An 18,534-nucleotide genomic window follows, 5' to 3' on the forward strand; every position below is an offset into this window, starting at 1 on the left:
CACTGCACACTGACACACACCGTGGCACACACACGTACACACACACACACACTCGCAGTAACTTTCGCTTGATCAGTGGTGACGTGTCCGGGCCGGTGTAACACGAGAAAATTACTCCCACGAGATTTTTACTCCGGAGTAAACATTTCGTATGAAAAAGTTATTCCCTTTACGAAAAAAGCACTCCCCCATTGCACGAGAAAATTACTCCCCAAGACAGGTGAGTTCCGAGTAAACATTTCGTTCAAAAATGTTACTCCCCTGACGAATAAATAACGAATAAATTACTTCACCTTAACACGAGCAATTTAACTTCCCATGCCAGGTGTACGAAATTTTTACTCCCTTGTCCCCTGTTAGTCTTGGTGGTGGAAGGGGTGGAAGGAGGGTAGCGCGACATTCGTGTGCGCAAGATCACTTATTGGCATTATCTCTTCGCCCGCATCCCATTTTTGCGTACGAGATTTTTACTGGAAGTAAAAAAAATGGGGAGTAAAAATTTCGTGGAGGGAGTAATTTTTTCGTGCCTTGGGGAGTTCTTTTCTCGTACGAAAAGTGTACTCGGAGTAAGAATTTCGTACGAAATATTTACTCCTGAGTAAATTTTTCGTGGAGTAAAAATTTAGTGTTACACCGGGGAGGCCACGGCTAGCATCTACCATCGCGCCATCGTTGACCCGAGAAACAAACCAATGTTTATCCGTAGAGTACTGTCCCCTACCAAGATGGCGGCTGATCGTGAGGGACCGTTGAAAATACACCTTGTTCATGGTTAGTATGCCTGTTTTTAGGCATCATACACTCTTTACACAGAGAAGGAGATACTAGGCAATACGAAAGTGTTTATGTCTATTAGGCTGGTGAATTTTTTTCCCCAAGATTAGCTTCACATGATCTCAATAATGGAGTTGAAGTTCTAGGATTTCTCTCTGTTCTCAAGTCATTGATCTGTGAAACAGTTTTATATCTTGATCTACCTGCGGCTGTTTGTGTTGTGTTTCTATTACCTTCAAAACTCGATCAATACCTCAAGGGGTATGACAGGTTTTATTCTTGAAACGCACCATATCTTCATCAGTTGGTAAAAGAGAAGCTGTAGTTTTGTCATTGTACTTTATGAACTCTTTCATTCAACAGGTGCCAAGAACCATTTTCTGACACTGAATTTGCCCCCTGACGACTGTTCCGATGCGATCACTGTACAACACCTGGCTGCTGTGGCTGAAGGAGTCTCGGGGATCCCACCTGAGAAACAGAAGTTGATATACAAAGGTACTAAATATTTCATACACCAGTTAACAGTTTCGGCGTTTACATGGAACGAAGAAGGAAAGCGGAAGAGGAAGGAGTACAAACACACTCGCAAAAACGATCTGCGCATGCGTTCAAATCAAAGGGGTTAAAAAGGAAAAATGCGTGTTTGTGTGCCCGATGTAAGGCCAAAAAAAATAATAGGTGTGGTTACGGTAGCCAAAAAAAATAGGGTAGGTAGGTAGGCAATCACTTTTTTTTTTTTTTTAACTTTTTTTTCTAATGTGTACAAATTAAACCTACTTGACAGGGAAATAAGTGTGCGACTCGAGCGCTTTCGCTTTCATTGCGTTTTCTGCACTCGTTTACTTGGTTTTTTTGGTATTTTTTTGACAAATGTAATAAAAAGTTATAGGGTCGGCCCCAAAAAATAGGGTAGGTCGGGTTACCGTAACCACACCTATTTTTTTTTAGGCCTAATCCATAGAAGTTACCTTTACACTCTTTCTTCAAACAACTTCAGGGCTGGAAGACTACAAAATTGCACTTTTTGCCGACTGAATCTACGCTTTCTCAAATCAACCAGAACAGGAAGAAGAAGAAAAAACTCTTGAAAAAAACGATCTGCGGATCTCCGAAAAAGCAACATGCCGCCAAAACGAAAATTGGTGCCAGAAGAAGAAGCAAAAATGCTCATAAAAAAGGATCATGCGCATGTGCGAATCTAAAATGGCCACGGAACTGTTAATCGGTGTATTGATTTTATGAAGATAGTGAAGGCAAAAGTTGACTTGACTTGATCAGTGGTGGTGGCCCGTGAGGGCCTGTTCGCCATTCCAAAGTTGATGAAAAAAAAGAAAGAATAAGATAGCAATGCGCGGCGGTGAGAAAAAACACACACAAAAAACAACTATGTTCTGATCTGGCAATCTGGGTCATATTTTGAGGGTAGATTTTGCCAGTGTGCGTTCACTCGATCACGTTTAAGTCTAGAGCTACTCTTGAAAAGTCACGCAATATGGCAGTAGATATTTTATTTGACATATAATAATGTCATGCTTCATATCTCTTGTTTCATAAAATCAGAAAGTTTATTTACATCAAGATAGTATATGACTGCATGGTTTTGGGAGCAAAAAAATGAAGAACATCCCCCTTTTTTTCTGTTCCTTTTTTTTATAATCGTCTCTCTTTTTTTGTACCCAATCAGAGTATAGCTTTAGTTAAAATGAAGTGAATTAAATTTGCAGTCAAATGTAAAGCAAAAAATAACCATATTGTACAGTATTTATTTACTGACATTATGTTAAAATGAAAGTCTGTGAGTATTGCAAAAATAGCTTTGAAGGTCTGAATAAATGCTGTTTTGCTTCAAATACTGTTCTTGTTTTTCAGGAAAAACACTAAATGGAGTAGGGGACATGAGCATTGGTCTACGAGCCGTGGGAATCAAAGATGGTGCGAAAATCATGCTACTTGGGTCCAAGGTATGGTCTCAAGAAATGTATCTCTGTAGTGATCACTGAGGCCAACAATTAAATATGTTGGTTGAGGGTAATGTGACCGGATAAAATAGGGTTGGTAGGTAGGCTTTTTTTTTTTTTTTTTTTTGACCAATGAAAACATCACAAACACCATTTTGTCTCAAGCTCTTGAATTGTATTGGATTGTAAAGGAGGTTACTTCCATTAGCCCCGGTATGGTTCGCAAAATGTGCCAAAAGTTTAGTGTTTTTTTTAGAAATGAAAACAAAGTTTTAGGGTCGGCAGGAAAAAAATACCAACTATTTTTTGGGGGGGGCCTTATAAATTTATGTAATCTGTTTGAACAGCCTGGATGAGGAGACACATTGTGTTGATTTGCCAGTTTTTATTTCTAATTCAAAGTGTAGGAGTTATTTGAGTATCATGTATGATTAACTTTCAGGATGTAAATGTATAGATCTGTGGGATAGAAATAAAACCCAACACCAACAGCCACCCACCCCCTCCTGCCACCACCATGTTTTGCATTGCATCATTGTCTGCATTATTTTTATTTTATTTACTTGAATTGAGTTTCTTGGTATTTTAATTTTTACTTATTTGGTTCTTGTTTGGAAGAGACTGCGTGTAAATGAACTGATCTTGCAATGTACCTGCTTTGGATTGATGTTATATTTGAAGGAAAGTATAGAGCAAAACATAAATACACACTATAAATATAAATGTAATAATAAATGCTGTGACGTATTTTCATTCATTTTTTTTGATCTGTCGAAGGATCTATGATCCGAAACGTCATGTTTGTTTTTTGTTTTCAGTAAAGAATCAACTCATCACCGACTTCTTTTCTTATAAATACACACATTTTAATGTGCAGAAATAGATATTTGTAAATTACAACTATAAGGCCTAAAAAAAAAATAGGTGTGGTTACGGTAACCCGACCTACCCTATTTTTTGGGGCCGATCCTATAACTTTTTATTACATTTGTCAAAAAAAAAAAAAAAAAAAAAAAAAAAAACGAGTGCAAAAAACGCAATGAAAGCGAAAGCGCCCGTGTCGCACACTTATTTCCCTGTCAAGTAGGTTTAATTTGTACACATTAGAAAAAAAAGTTAAAAAAAAAAAAAAGTGATTGCCTACCTACCTACCCTATTTTTTTTGGCTATGTTACCGTAACCACACCTATTATTTTTTTTGGCCTAAAGGCCTTCGAGATTTCAAAACTTAAAAAATGTAGCCTGTCACTCGTTTCCAGATTCCTATTTGGTTTAACCCCTTCACTGCCCACCCCGTATGTATTACGTGGTCATTTTTGGTTTGTCCTACGCCCATACACGTACTAGGTATGTGGCATTTACATCAGCACTTTTCAGGACATTTGTGAAAACTAAATGGGGAGGTAACCACTGTCCAACTTCTTGATGGGGTTTAAACACAGTTCTTTCCCATTGACCAGCAATACCAAAATGCTAATATACTGTGGCAGTGAAGGGGTTAAACAAAATGTTATTCAGAATACATAACATGTGACATTTACCAGTAGACAGCGAGGACACGGACTCAAGCATAAAAGCGTATATTACGTGACCAAAACATTACAATATTAAGGCCCCCCAAAAAATAGGTGTGGTCAGGGTAACATAGCCAAAAAAAATAGGGTAGGAAGGTAGGCAATCACTTTTTTTTTTAAACTTTTTTTTCTAATGTGTACAAATTAAACCTACTTGACAGGAAAATAAGTGTGCGACTCGAGCGCTTTCGCTTTCATTGCGTTTTCTGCACTCGTTTTTTGTGTGTGTTTTTTGACAAATGTAATAAAAAGTTATAGGGTCGGCCCCTAATAATAGGGTAGGTCGGGTTACCGTAACCACACCTATTTTTTTTTTAGGCCTAAACAAGTCTACATGGTGGTGGACTTGACAAGAATTAACCAGAAAAACTAATTCTGTGTGTGTGTGGGGGGGGGGGGGGACTAAAGCAACACAAAGGAATCTACATGGAGGAAAAGGGGATGGAGAACATATGGGCAGCCAGAAGGAAAGACTAGAATATATATGTCACAGTGGAAATGAGAATCCAGTGAGATTCCGAATCGCACTCGTGGAGATTGGAATTCCAGTTTGCACAAGGGCAAACTAGAATTCTCATCTCCACTGGATATTTGTTAGTGAAGATTGGAATTCCAGTTTGTCCTAGTGCAAACGGGAATCCAGTTTCAGTTGAGATGGGAATTCCAGTTTTCACTAGGGGAAATAGGAATTGGGGGAAATAATTGTTCAAAGGTTTATAATTGTTGTTAAAACCATTTCATCTTGAGTCACTCATGACTTTAAGGCAGGTATTGAAATGCAGAAATAAAAATAAATATTATTGAATTGATATAATCGAACAACACAGAGTAATTGCGCACAATAAGGTTTTATGATCAATATCATTAAATCATATCACAAAGTTAAAAGTTTATATATAAAGATGAAGCATGAGATAAAGAGAGAGAGGGAGAGAGGGAGAGAGAGATCAGAGCCGACAGTATTATTGTATTGTATTGTAAAACCATGTTGGGATTTTTGTCCGGGGCTAGAATGCAGACACGCTTCAATCTTGTACTTTTCTTGAGTTATTCAAAATGCATCTTTTTTGTTTGTATCCAAAGATTCAAGATGCTGCTCTAAAAGAATATAACATTTCTCCTTTTGCTCCATGAACCACTCTCTGAGTCAGTTTAGCAGAAAACAAACTGCAGCAAGTCAAAATTTTTAACAGAGTGGAGAAGACTAGTGTTCACTCTTTCTTTAGGACTAGGAGTTCACAAAAGAAGTGAGAATGCCAGACAGATAGACGACTGAGTGAACGTTCAGTAGTCGTGGTTTTACAATACAATACAATAGTACTGTCGGCTCTGATGGCCGAGGCCATCTCTCTCTCTCTCTCTCTCTCTCTCTCACGCTTCATCTTATATAAACTTTTAACTTTGTGATATGATTTAATGATATTGATAAAAAAAAACTTATTGTGCGCAATTACTCTGTGTTATTCGATTATATCAATTCAATGATATTTATTTTTATTTCTGCATTTCAAACCTGCAATGAGTAAGCCTTAAAGTCATGAATGACTCAAGATGAAATGGTTTTAACAACAATTATTTGAACACATTATTTCCCCCAATTCCTATTTCCCCTAGTGAAAACTGGAATTCCCATCTCCACTAAAACTGGATTCTCGTTTGCACTAGGGCAAACTGGAATTCCAATCTTCATTAACAAATATCCAGTGGAGATGAGAATTCTAGTTTGCCCTAGTGCAAACTGGAATTCCAATCTCCACTAGTGCGATTCGGAATCTCACTGGATTCTCATTTCCACTGTGACATATATAAGTGTGACAGGAAAAGAAATCAGCGATTCTGGGAGCTCTATGTAACATAAATATATTCTAGATAAATAAACATTCTTTTCATGGAAAGGGCAGTAATTTGTTATGAATATAACTAATAGATAAGACAATGTTGATAATTAATTGTGCCACTCATAATAGATTCCTGTTTCCCTCAGGTACGTGCATGATCACTCAGTCACTCACACACAAAAAAGCATCTTGGTTGCATGTGATTCATTGATTCTACGCATGACGTTGATTAAGTTTCCTGTTCTGTTGTTTGCGGTTGGTTCCAATCCCAGCCATCATCGAGCTCTCCAGAGCCGTCATTCAATTCGTCGTCTGCCCCGTTCCCTGGCCCATCTATGTACCAGAGAAGTCGGCAGCATGAAGACCGGTCTGAGGTAATGGTAGGAAAGTTGCTGTCTTGGGAGCCGAGTGCTGGTTTTCATTGATTTGTTTGTTGATTTCAAGCAAGGAATGTAACCTGTTGTGTTACTTGGTCTTGCAAAAATTAAAATTTATGCTGGTGTTTGTGTATGTTCTATGCATATAGATTTGTTTGCCTCCCAGGGTCCCGATATCACGTGCAGATCCTGGAAACGCCTGCTGAATATGCTATGCACAATGCTACCCATGATGTTTCTGTTTATGTTGCTGCGTGCGTGCGTGCGTGCGTGCGTATGTATGTGTGTATGTCTGTGGTAGAAACTTTAACATTTGAAGACGTCATATTACATTGACGTCACATTATGACGTACGAGGGTTAGACGTCACGCGATGGAATTACTGAAAGTCTCGGTGATTGTTATTTTGAGCGGGCCGAGACTATTTGGCAGTCGTGTCCATGTAAGTAGGCTACATGCAGACAGACAGATCTAGATCTAGTGTCTCGCTTTCTTGCACAGTTTCACCTATGCTCTTTCTCTGTGTGTGTGTGTGTGTGTGTGTGTGTGTGTGTGTGTGTGTGTGTGTATGTGTGACGGAGTGATTGAGTTTGTGTTACTGTTTGTCGATTTCTTACGTGAGCCTTGATGGCTTCGCCTCTTGTTGAGTCACTTGAGAAAAAGTGACTCTATGTAATCGGTCAGTGTTAGTCTGTCCGGCCGGCCGTCCGGCCGGCCGTCCGTAGACACCACCTTAACGTTGGACTTTTCTCGGAAACTATCAAAGCGATCGGGCTCATATTTTGTTTAGTCGTGACCTCCAATGACCTCTACACTTTAACGATGGTTTCGTTGACCTTTGACCTTTTTCAAGGTCACAGGTCAGCGTCAAAGGAAAAATTAGACATTTTATATCTTTGACAAAGTATCTCGGAAACTATCAAAGCGATCGGGCTCATATTTTGTTTAGTCGTGACCTCCAATGACCTCTACACTTTAACGATGGTTTCGTTGACCTTTGACCTTTTTCAAGGTCACAGGTCAGCGTCAAAGGAAAAATTAGACATTTTATATCTTTGACAAAGTTCATCGGATGTGATTGAAACTTTGTAGGATTATTCTTTACATCAAAGTATTTACATCTGTAGCCTTTTACGAACGTTATCAGAAAAACAAGGGAGATAACTAGCCTTTTCTGTTCGGCAACACACAACTTAACGTTGGGCTTTTCTCGGAAACTATAAAAGTGACCGGGCTCAAATTTTATGTGAACGTGACTCATTGTGTTGTGAATAGCAATTTCTTCCTGTCCATCTGATGCCTCATATAATATTCAGAACTGCGAAAGTGACTCGATCGAGCGTTTGCCCTTCTTGTTAAAGTTTGAAATTAACAGGGTTACTTGTCATGCCATGTGAGGCACAGGGTTGTTGTTTTTGTGCCGTTTAACAGAACTTCAACAAGATCGAACGAGGTATAATATAAGGCTTGTAAGACGGGTTCCCCTGTAGCAGTGACCAGTGTGTAGTGTGATGACTGGCTTACTAGCAAGATCTAGATGTGGCACTTTTCAGCACGTGTATGGGAACGTGTACAGTACGGGTAACGTCATCAAATCTAGTTTTTACCTCACGCTTTTGCCAAGATCTGCAGTATTGGTGGGAGAAAAACAACGTATGCCTTTGGAATATTGGAGACAAAAAGTGAGTCACGGGTGACGCAATATCCACACGTATGCATACAGGTCTTTACTACACGTTCGATCATGTAGAACACTGTACTGTGTTGCAGCCCCCCAACCCGTACCGGGAGGACATGGGCAAGCTGCAGGAGTTTGAGGACACGCTGTCCAAGGAGGCCGACAACCTGCAGTCCATCATCAGGGACCTGGACAGGCTCAACGTCCACCAGATGGTATAGTCGGCCTATCCCTGTCCAAAGTCCTTTTTATGTCGTTGCTTTCTAAAAGTTGATTGAGCCCGGGGTCAACTTTGCTAAGCCTTTTTACTGAAAATTCAGTGCCGAAAGCTTTGTGCGGTCAGCATTGCGGAGTAGACTTTGCGGAGCTCACTTTGCCCATTTCATTTGAGGCTTCAACCTTCACCTAATGATGTTTTGGACTACACAGTCCGGATGGTGCACTAGGTTGTATTCGAACCATGCTTTTTAATGCAGGATTCAACGTAAAAAGTATGGGTCATACGTGAACCATGACATTCGAATAGTTATACACTTTTTTTACACGTCTTTGCGGAGTATGGATCGTACATGACCGACCCTCGCCATATGAATAAGAATAAACACCGTAAAATTACCTCACAAATCTTACATGAGTCGCACACGGCCGACACCATCTGGACTGTGTGCAGTTCAAACTATGTCATTGTTTATTTGCCCGTTTAGAAATATAGTCTGGGGCGGGGATGTAGTTCAGTCGGTAGCGCGCTGGATTTGTATCCAGTTGGCCGCTGTCAGCGTGAGTTCGTCCCCACGTTCGGCGAGAGATTTATTTCTCAGAGTCAACTTTGTGTGCAGACTCTCCTCGGTGTCCGAACACCCCCGTGTGTACACGCAAGCACAAGACCAAGTGCGCACGAAAAAGATCCTGTAATCCATGTCAGAGTTCAGTGGGTTATAGAAACACGAAAATACCCAGCATGCTTCCTCCGAAAACGGCGTATGGCTGCCTAAATGGCGGGGTAAAAAACCGTCATACACGTAAAATTCCACTCGTGCAAAAAACACGAGTGTACATGGGAGTTTCAGCCCACGAACGCAGAAGAAGAAGAAACAAATATAGTCTTGTGAGACCTGGTCAGTTGGAAGATCCTATGGTGTTTGAGGACTACATAAAATCTCAAGCAAAACGTTGGCATAGATTCATAAACTTAGAGACTCTGGGTCGTCCACAACCCAGGAAGCTTTGTGAAGGTGACTATCCGCCTTTTTAAGACATGATTTTCTCAGATTTTTGGTGGTCTTAAAAGGGGGGTTCCACTGTTTAGGCCGCTTGCACAGAAATGTGGGATGCACAAGCTTTGTTTTGTCTCTCTCTCTCTCTCTCTCTCTCTCTCTCTCTCCCTCTCTCCCTCTCTCTCTCTCTCGCTCTCTCTCTCTCTCTCTCTCTCTCTCTCTCTCTCTCTCTCTCTCCCCCTTCTTTCTACTCAGAACTAACATGCAACTGCCCAGATGGTTTTGATTTGATGTGTCATTGACAAACTAATGATTTGCTACGCGCTGACAGGTTTCACGTGTGTGTTTGTGTGTGTGTGAGCGTCCGTTTGTTAGTGTGTTGGTGTGTATACATGTGCGTGTGTGTTCGTGCGGGCCTGGGTGCTTGCGTACATGTTGAAGACGTATGTGTACGTACATATGAGTGAGTGTGCGCTCTCTCTCTCTCTCTCTCTCTCTCTCTCTCTCTCTCTCTCTCTCTCTCTCTCTCTCTCTCTGTCTCTGTCTCTCTCTGTCTCTCTCTCTCTCTGTCTCTCTCTCTCTCTCTCTCTCTCTCTCTCTCTCTCTCTCTCTCTCTCTCTCTCTCGCTCTCATTCTCTCTAACCTAATTGCACTCCTGTGTTTTCAGAGAAACAGCACAACAGACCCAAACAAGCTGGAACAACTGAAGAAGCGCCTGATCCTGTCGTTAGAACATTTCATGCGAATGCTGGAATCCCTCGACGGTCTTCGCTTCGACTCCTCGGACACAGCCTCTCGCGGTCGCCGCAAAGCCATGGTCAATCAGATACATGTACGTATCATTATAGTCCAACCGCTTGTTAAGCCCATCCTAAACCTTCGCCCGCCCGGGTTATCGACTACACACGGAAGTCATCATGGGGCCGTGCGGACCCATGCTTCTCATTTCCTTCTTTGAGAAACATGGGTCCGCACGGCCCCACGATGTTTGTAGTCTGAATATGACCTCTTTTTTGACTCACATGCGAAGCAAAAGTGAGTCTATGTACTCACCCGAGTCGTCCGTCCGTCCGGCCGTCCGGCCGTCCGGAAAACTTTAACGTTGAATATTTCTTGGACACTATTCAGTCTATCAGTACCAAATTTGGCAAGATGGTGTATGATGACAAGGCCCCAAAAAACATACATAGCATCTTGACCTTGCTTCAAGGTCAAGGTCGCAGGGGCCATAAATGTCTAAAAAACAGCTATTTTTCACATTTTTCCCATTTTCTCTGAAGTTTTTGAGATTGAATACCTCACCTATATATGATATATAGGGCAAAGTAAGCCCCATCTTTTGATACCAGTTTGGTTTACCTTGCTTCAAGGTCAAGGTCACAGGAGCTCTTCAAAGTTGGATTGTATACATATTTTGAAGTGACCTTGACCCTGAACTATGGAAGATAACTGTTTCAAACTTAAAAATTATGTGGGGCACATGTTATGCTTTCATCATGAGACACATTTGGTCCCATATGATCAAGGTCAAGGTCACTTTGACCCTTATGAAATGTGACCAAAATAAGGTAGTGAACCACTAAAAGTGACCATATCTCATGGTAGAAAGAGCCAATAAGCACTATTGTACTTCCTATGTCTTGAATTAACAGCTTTGTGTTGCATGACCTTGGATGACCTTGACCTTGGGTCAAGGTCACATGTATTTTGGTAGAAAAAATGTGTAAAGCAGAAGGTCAAGCATGTGAGTCGTATGGGCTTTGCCCTTCTTGTTATATTTAGTCAAGTTTTGACTAAATATTTTAACATCGAGGGGGAATCGAAACGAGGGTCGTGGTGTATGTGTGTGTGTATGTGTGTGTGTGTGTGTGTGCGTGCGTGCGTGTAGAGCGATTCAGACCAAACTACTGGACCGATCATTATGAAATTTGACATGAGAGTTCCTGGGATTGATATCCCCATACGTTTTTTTCATTTTTTTGATAAATGTCTTTGATGACGTCATATCCGGCTTTTCGTGAAAGTTGAGGCGGCACTGTCACGCCCTCATTTTTCAACCAAATTGGTTGAAATTTTGGTCAAGTAATCTTCGACGAAGCCCGGGGTTTGGTATTGCATTTCAGCTTGGTGGCTTAAAAATTAATTAATGACTTTGGTCATTAAAAATCTGAAAATTGTAAAAAAAAATAAAAATTTATAAAACGATCCAAATTTACGTTTATCTTATTCTCCATCATTTGCTGATTCCAAAAACATATAAATATGTTATATTCGGATTAAAAACAAGCTCTGAAAATTAAATATATAAAAATTATTATCAAAATTGTTTTTTCGAAATCAATTCAAAAACACTTTCATCTTATTCCTTGTCGGTTCCTGATTCCAAAAATATATAGATATGATATGTTTGGATTAAAAACACGCTCAGAAAGTTAAAACGAAGAGAGGTACAGAAAAGCGTGCTATCCTTCTTAGCGCAACGAATACCCCGCTCTTCTTGTCAATTCCACGGGCACTGCCTTTGCCACGGGCGGTGGAGTGACGATGCTACGAGTATACGGTCTTGCTGCGTTGCGTTGCGTTCAGTTTCATTCTGTGAGTTCGACAGCTACTTGACTAAATATTGTATTTTCGCCTTACGCGACTTGTTTTTAATTACTTCTCGCTGAAATTTTAGGACATAAGAGCTTTTTAGGTGCCTGAGGCATTCTTAAAAGCTCATTAAAAAATTCCAACTAGTTTCAGAGATATTTCAATCAATCAATCAATATGAGGCTTATATCGCGCGTATTCCGTGGGTACAGTTCTAAGCGCAGGGATTTTTTTTAATTTTTTTTATGCAATTTATATCGCGCACATATTCAAGGCGCAGGGATTTATTTATGCCGTGTGAGATGGAATTGTTTCTACACAATACATCACGCATTCACATCGGCCAGCAGATCGCAGCCATTTCGGCGCATATCCTACTTTTCGCGGCCTGTTATTCCAAGTCACACGGGTATTTTGGTGGACATTTTTATCTATGCCTATACAATTTTGCCAGGAAAGACCCTTTTGTCAATCGTGGGATCTTTAACGTGCACACCCCAATGTAGTGTACACGAAGGGACCTCGGTTTTTCGTCTCATCCGAAAGACTAGCACTTGAACCCACCACCTAGGTTAGGAAAGGGGGGAGAAAATTGCTAACGCCCTGACCCAGGGTCGAACTCGCAACCTCTCGCTTCCGAGCCCAAGTGCGTTACCACTCGGCCACCCAGTCCATTTTTGCAATTAAACAGCCTTCTGGGTCCACACGGACCCACGACCACCGGCGAAGGTTAATTGAGCACGAAGTCGACTTGGCGAAGCTTCGCAAAGTCTTTATACCGAAAACTTGCAGCTACGGCGAAGTACTTTGTATCCTACTTTGCATCAAAAGTTTTCACATGCAATGCTGCGCCGTAGCTCTGCGAAGAAGTTGTTCTTTCTGTCAGAAGAGTGCTTTTTGATTCAGGATGGACGTAGAAATCACACTTGAAAGAGCAGAGTGCATCATTCCCTTGGACTTTAGGAAGCTATGCTGAAAGTAGTTTAATTAAGGGACAAATTCTCGTTCCGGAAACTTCACGAAGTGGACTTGGTCCAGTTAAGGACAGGCTTAAGAAAGGTCCTCAAACTATGTGTCCCTGCCAGTTCCAGAAGACTACTCAACATTTCTCATTTCTCATTTCTCATTACTTTATTGTCCCATCGCTGGGAAATTCGGGTCGCTTCCTCCCAGTGGAAAGCTAGCAGCTACGGAGTCGCGCTACCCAGGTGTCTGCGTGTTTAGGTGTATTCAGCCACCTGCACTTATGGCAGAATGACCAAGGTCTTTTACGTGCCATTGTGATGACACGGGGGTGGGACATGGCTTCCGTCTCTGGGTCTGCACATAAAGTTGACCCGTCCCGATCACAAGTCCAGTGCTCTACCAACTGAGCTACAGGCCTTCATGAAACCATTGTTTCCTTGTATCTTTACAAATACGACAAGGATATGATTCATATAGTCCTGTGAGGTTACCCTCATGGAAATTCGGGCTGTTCCCTGGGGAAAGAGAGCTGCTATAGAGTATATGGCGCTACCCTTTCCTTTTTTTTCCCCTACTTGTGTGTATTCATGTTTCCAAGCCCTGAGACTTTCGCTGTGAAACCATCCAAGAGAAATTCAAGTTTTACGCCCTCACGGCAAAGCCATTAGGGGCATGTTCCCGGGTTTTAACCCGACTTTAGATGAGATACACAAGTGTATGCGTGTTTAGGTGGTATCAGCCATCCGCACTTATGGCAGAATGACCGAGGTCTTTTACGTGCCACTGTGGTGACACGGGGGTGGGAGATGGATACCATCTCTGGGTCTGCACATAAAGTTGACCCGTGTCCGTCCAGGCCCGGATTCGAACCAGCGACCTTTCAATCACAAGTCCAGTGCTCTACCACCTGAGCTACCCGGGCCCCCTGAAACCATCCAATATATATATATACGGGTTGTGTGTCGGTTTCACTCTGTCTGTTTGTCGACAGACTAGACTGTGGACTGGGTGGCCGAGTGGTAACGCACTTGCTCTCGGAAGCGAGAGGTTGCGAGTTCGACCCTGGGTCAGGGCGTTAGCAATTTTCTCCCCCCTTTCCAAACCTAGGTGGTGGGTTCAAGTGCTAGTCTTTCGGATGAGACGAAAAACCGAGGTCCCTTCGTGTACACTACATTGGGGTGTGCACGTTAAAGATCCCACGATTGACCAAAGGTTCTTTTCTGGCAAAATTGTACAGGCATAGATAAAAATGTTCACTAAAATACCCGTGTGACTTGGAATAATAGGCCGTGAAAAGTAGGATATGCGCCGATGTGAATGCGTGATGTATTGTGTAAAAAAAAATTCTATCTCACACGGCATAAATAAATTAAATAAAAATAAAAATAAAAAATAAATCCCTGCGCTTAGAACTGTACCCACGGAATACGCGCGATATAAGCCTCATATTGATTGATTGATTGATTGATTGATAGACTTGATTAGAATAGATCTCTGGTACTTATGGGTCGATTGAGCTGAAATTTGGTGTATAGCTTGGAATTGTTAGTGAAAGTTGAGGCGGCACTGTCACACCCTCCTTTTTGGACCAAATTGATTGACATTTTGGGTCAGGTAGTCTTTGACTAAGTCTGGACTGTGGGATTGCATTTCAGCTTGGAAACTTAAAAATGAATTAATTAGTTTGTTACAGTGGTGCGTAAAATCAAATTTTTGCTGACAGATTTAAAAAATAATTGCATTGTGTTCCGTATCATCTCCTGAATCCAAACATATATTATGCGTATGTTGTGTTTGAATTAAAAACCTGCTCACAAATCAAGAAAATTCCACACATTGACTAAATGTATTATATTCGCTTTACACAACTTGTTTTCCTTTGTTTTTCTTTCTTTCAATTTTCCATTTCTTTCTTTATTTCAGGACTGCATGATTATGCTTTGTTTGTCATAATCATGCACACTTTGTGTTTATTTTTTCTGTTTCAGAAACTAATGGATGAGTGCGAAGAACTGGCATCGTCTATAAAGCGGAAACTGGCGGCTAGTAAATGAATCTTGCAGGGGTGCAAGAACACTAACAGTGTGTGTCAGTACATTTGCCTTTCAGTATGAAAAAGCTTCGAAGCCAGTAAATGATGGCTGTAGTGTTTTAGTTGAATATCAGAAGCGTTTCTAACTTCACCTCGTTTAGCATAGAACTGTCATCAAAGACTCAATAAACGTGTGGCGGTGATAGTGTGTGTCTATGTATATAGCTCAAGAAACTTTCTTGACCTCATCAGAGTCTTATCACTGTTTGCTGAGCAAATTTAATGATCATCTTAAGGGTACGTTCCTTCTCGTGTTTGCAATCACCACTGCAATCTGCTCAGGTTTTCACTTGAAATAAGAGCATTGCTCAACTGAAATATGTGCGTAGCCAGCTATGTTTTAAAAACAGTTACTACGCCAAGCTAAAGATGGCTACGCTTGAACAAATAACCACAAGCATGCAACAGTTCCCTCTTTTTTGTGAGTCCTGGTACTCATTTCTGCTTCCACCTCCATGTAGCGGTCACAAAATGGGTCATAAAACTTCGTCTACTCTGAAAAGGGGCACTGCAGATACTCTCTCATGGGTATTATATGTTCCTGCCTTCTCGTGAAACTTTATTAAAAGTGTCTTTGTGGGCAAGATGGCATTAAAGCGTATGTGGGAATAAATTGTAGACAATGCTACTCTTTTTTTTTTTTTTTTTTTTTGACAATGCTACACTTAAATACTATTTGCTTCACTGAAAATTCCAACATTCTAAATTGCTACGCTTGAAGGAATTACAAGGGTTGGCAGGTCTGTATGTGCAACAGTCAACAGCCCGGCTGCTTCCTCAGTGCAGAATGGGATTTGTTGTTGAATTTATTTGGTAATTGACACCTACGTCAATCTGCTACCTCAATTCAGCCAAAGTTCACACTCTGCGTAGAGCTAGAATGCAGTCACGCTATTGAGTTTTTGTATGTGCCCAAGTGGACGGTTGCTCTTATCCCTTGTAAAAGCCTTACCATTGTGGTGAACAGGATCGTTGACACTGGAAGGAACTCCGGTGCATTTAAAGTGACCAGCTGAATGTATCAGGGATCAAGGTAACTACCACAGTACATGTAAATGTACCAACATTTTTCTGCTGAAGAAAGCCTTGTCGGGTAAAAGTGTGTGATGTAATATGCAGCTGTTTGAATGCGTAAAATAATCGTTTTATTGTGGCCGTCATGAATGCACCGGTAATTTAAATGCCTAGGTCTCTCTCTCTCTCTCTCTCTCTCTCTCTCTCTCTCTCTCTCTCTCTCTCTCTCTCTCTCTCTCTCTCTCTCTCTCTCTCTCTCTCTCTCTCTGTCTCTCTCGCTCTCCGTGCCAGTGTATTATAAGCCTATGCCAAGGACTACTGCCTATGCACATCTATACAAACATGCAAGCAAAACGCTACCCAGATCTGATATTTTGCACATCTTGGTTCAATTACTTTCATGTTTGATGCTGCATAATTAAACTGTTAGTTGTCTTTTGTTAACTAGGTATTAGCATCCGTCCATGTATCAGGGTTAATGTCATAAAATGTGTATTATTGTAACAACTCTTTGTCTGACGTTGTTGAAGTAACAACCAAGTTAACATTGTTGAAAGATTTGTATGTAACATATAGACATGTGAGAGACCATCATGGTCATAACTATTTACATGTACTATAAAGTAATTTCAATACCCTCCGCGGGTTAGGGGGAAGAATTTACCCCATGCTCCCCAGCATGTCGTAAGAGGCGACTAACGGATTCTGTTTCTCCTTTTACCCTTGGTTTTTTTTTTGTTTTTTTTTTCCTTTTACCCTTGTTAAGTGTTTCTTGTATAAAATATAGTCAATTTTTGTACAGATTTTAGTCAAGCAGTATGTAAGAAATGTTAAGTCCTTTGTACTGGAAACTTGCATTCTTGCAAGCCCCTGGAGCAAATTTTTGATTAGTGCTTTTGTGAACAAGAAACAATTGACAAGTGGCTCTATCCCATCTCCCCCCTTTCCCCGTCGCGATATAACCTTCGTGGTTGAAAACGACGTTAAACACCAAATAAAGAAAGAAAGAAAGTAATTTCAATGGGGTCAAGGGGTCAAATAATGATTCAAAATGAACCAGTTTTTCAGTAAATGTGAGATAGATAGTACAGAATGTAAGATTAAAGGGAATACTACATGTCTTTCTGTTATATATATACAAGGTTTTCACATTGTAATAATTGTATTTTCAGATATTTAATGTGTGTGTGTGTGTGGGTGTGTCACTGAGTGCGTGTGTGTGTGTAAGTATTATGTGTGTGTGTGTGTGTGTGTGTGTGCGTGTCACTGAGTGCGTGTGTGTGTGTAAGTATTATGTGTGTATGTGAGTGTTTGAGAGGGTGAATGTTTGTGTGTGTGAGAGAGAGAAAGAAACTCAGAAAGAGGCTTCCTTCTTTGCAATTTTTAAAAGTTCCGTGTAATTTGTACAAGATGCCACTGTACCTATTTCATAAAAAGTGCTTGAGTCGGATAACTTGATTATATCGGGGGGAGAGGGGATGCAGACAGACTGGTGATAGTAATTAATTTGTTAGTGCAGACATCTTGCTGTGCAATTCTGGCTTATATACACAAGTCTGTTTTGTGGTCATAGCAACCAAATTAAGCGCGAAAAAAAAATCATTTACAGAGATACATTTGTTACATAATAAACATTATAGTTATACATGGGTCGGACCAGTTACACATTTTGCTTCAGATAATGTCAGAGTTCATGTAAAATTACAAAAATTACTATTGAAGGCGGTCCTTGATAAATGAGAATTGAATTATAGCTGTATAGTGGGGTTTTGTCTACCAAACTTGCATCATGGTTGTGTGAAATTGTACAACTGATGTGTATGTCTGAAGGAAGTTCTTTTATCTTTGTCTTAATTAGATGTTAAATACTATGTCTTTTGAAGTCACAAAGTAAAGATACTGCGGAACACATCAAGGCTCTTTGTTGTGGCTGGTGCATGTGTGCTCATGATGGGTGGTAGTTCATGAGTAAGCAGTATGTAAGAAATGTTTAGTCCTTTGTGCTGGAAGCTTGCATTCTCCCAGTGGGGTCATATATTGTGCTGCGTTGCAGGCCCCTGGAGCAGTTTTTTGATTAGTGCTTTTGTGAACAAGAAACACTTAACAAGTGGCTCTATCCCATCTCCCCCCCCCTTTCCCCTATCCCATCTCCCACCCTTTCCCTCGTCGCGATATAACCTTCGTGGTTGAAAACGACGTTAAACACCAAATAAAGAAAGAAAGAAAGTTCATGAGTGTGTGTGTTAAGAGTGTGTGAGTGACATGTGCCTCTGTGTGTGTGTGTCAGCGTGAATGTGTGTGTGTGAGGTAGTTCAGGAGTTTGTGTGCCTGTGCATGTGTAAACGCAAATTTTTGACATGCTGTGTACAAATAATATGTACAGTTTACATTTACATAATACATATAGTTTACACACATATATACACAACACGCACATGCACACACATAATGCAC

The 18,534-nt window shown here is 40.8% G+C and overlaps 1 protein-coding gene across 2 annotated transcripts; it reads left to right on the forward strand.

The window, feature by feature from the left end:
* The first annotated feature begins 699 nt into the window (after positions 1–699).
* LOC138973895 (BAG family molecular chaperone regulator 1-like) lies at positions 700–17,991 on the forward strand. 2 transcript variants are annotated; one of them, XM_070346592.1, is made up of 7 exons: positions 700–771; positions 1,138–1,272; positions 2,647–2,738; positions 6,420–6,521; positions 8,295–8,417; positions 10,084–10,248; positions 14,963–17,991. In XM_070346592.1, exons 1-7 carry the CDS (start codon positions 726–728, stop codon positions 15,026–15,028), a joined length of 729 nt encoding a protein of 242 aa, XP_070202693.1. In that variant the 5' UTR covers positions 700–725; the 3' UTR covers positions 15,029–17,991. The 2 variants fall into 2 exon arrangements, with proteins under 2 accessions (XP_070202693.1, XP_070202695.1); XM_070346594.1 differs by lacking the exon at positions 6,420–6,521.
* Positions 17,992–18,534: the final 543 nt, after the last annotated feature.

The sequence above is a fragment of the Littorina saxatilis genome, linkage group LG8, assembly GCF_037325665.1.
Source record: "Littorina saxatilis isolate snail1 linkage group LG8, US_GU_Lsax_2.0, whole genome shotgun sequence".
NCBI classification, from domain to species: domain Eukaryota; kingdom Metazoa; phylum Mollusca; class Gastropoda; order Littorinimorpha; family Littorinidae; genus Littorina; species Littorina saxatilis.

Bases quoted from the DNA above. Each gene is read 5' to 3' on its own strand.
- LOC138973895 (XM_070346592.1), top strand. From the start codon at position 726: ATGGCGGCTGATCGTGAGGGACCGTTGAAAATACACCTTGTTCATG. The intron at 1,273-2,646 runs GTACTAAATATT...CTTGTTTTTCAG, and splicing joins ACAGAAGTTGATATACAAAG to GAAAAACACTAAATGGAGTA. The intron at 2,739-6,419 runs GTATGGTCTCAA...TTCCAATCCCAG, and splicing joins TCATGCTACTTGGGTCCAAG to CCATCATCGAGCTCTCCAGA.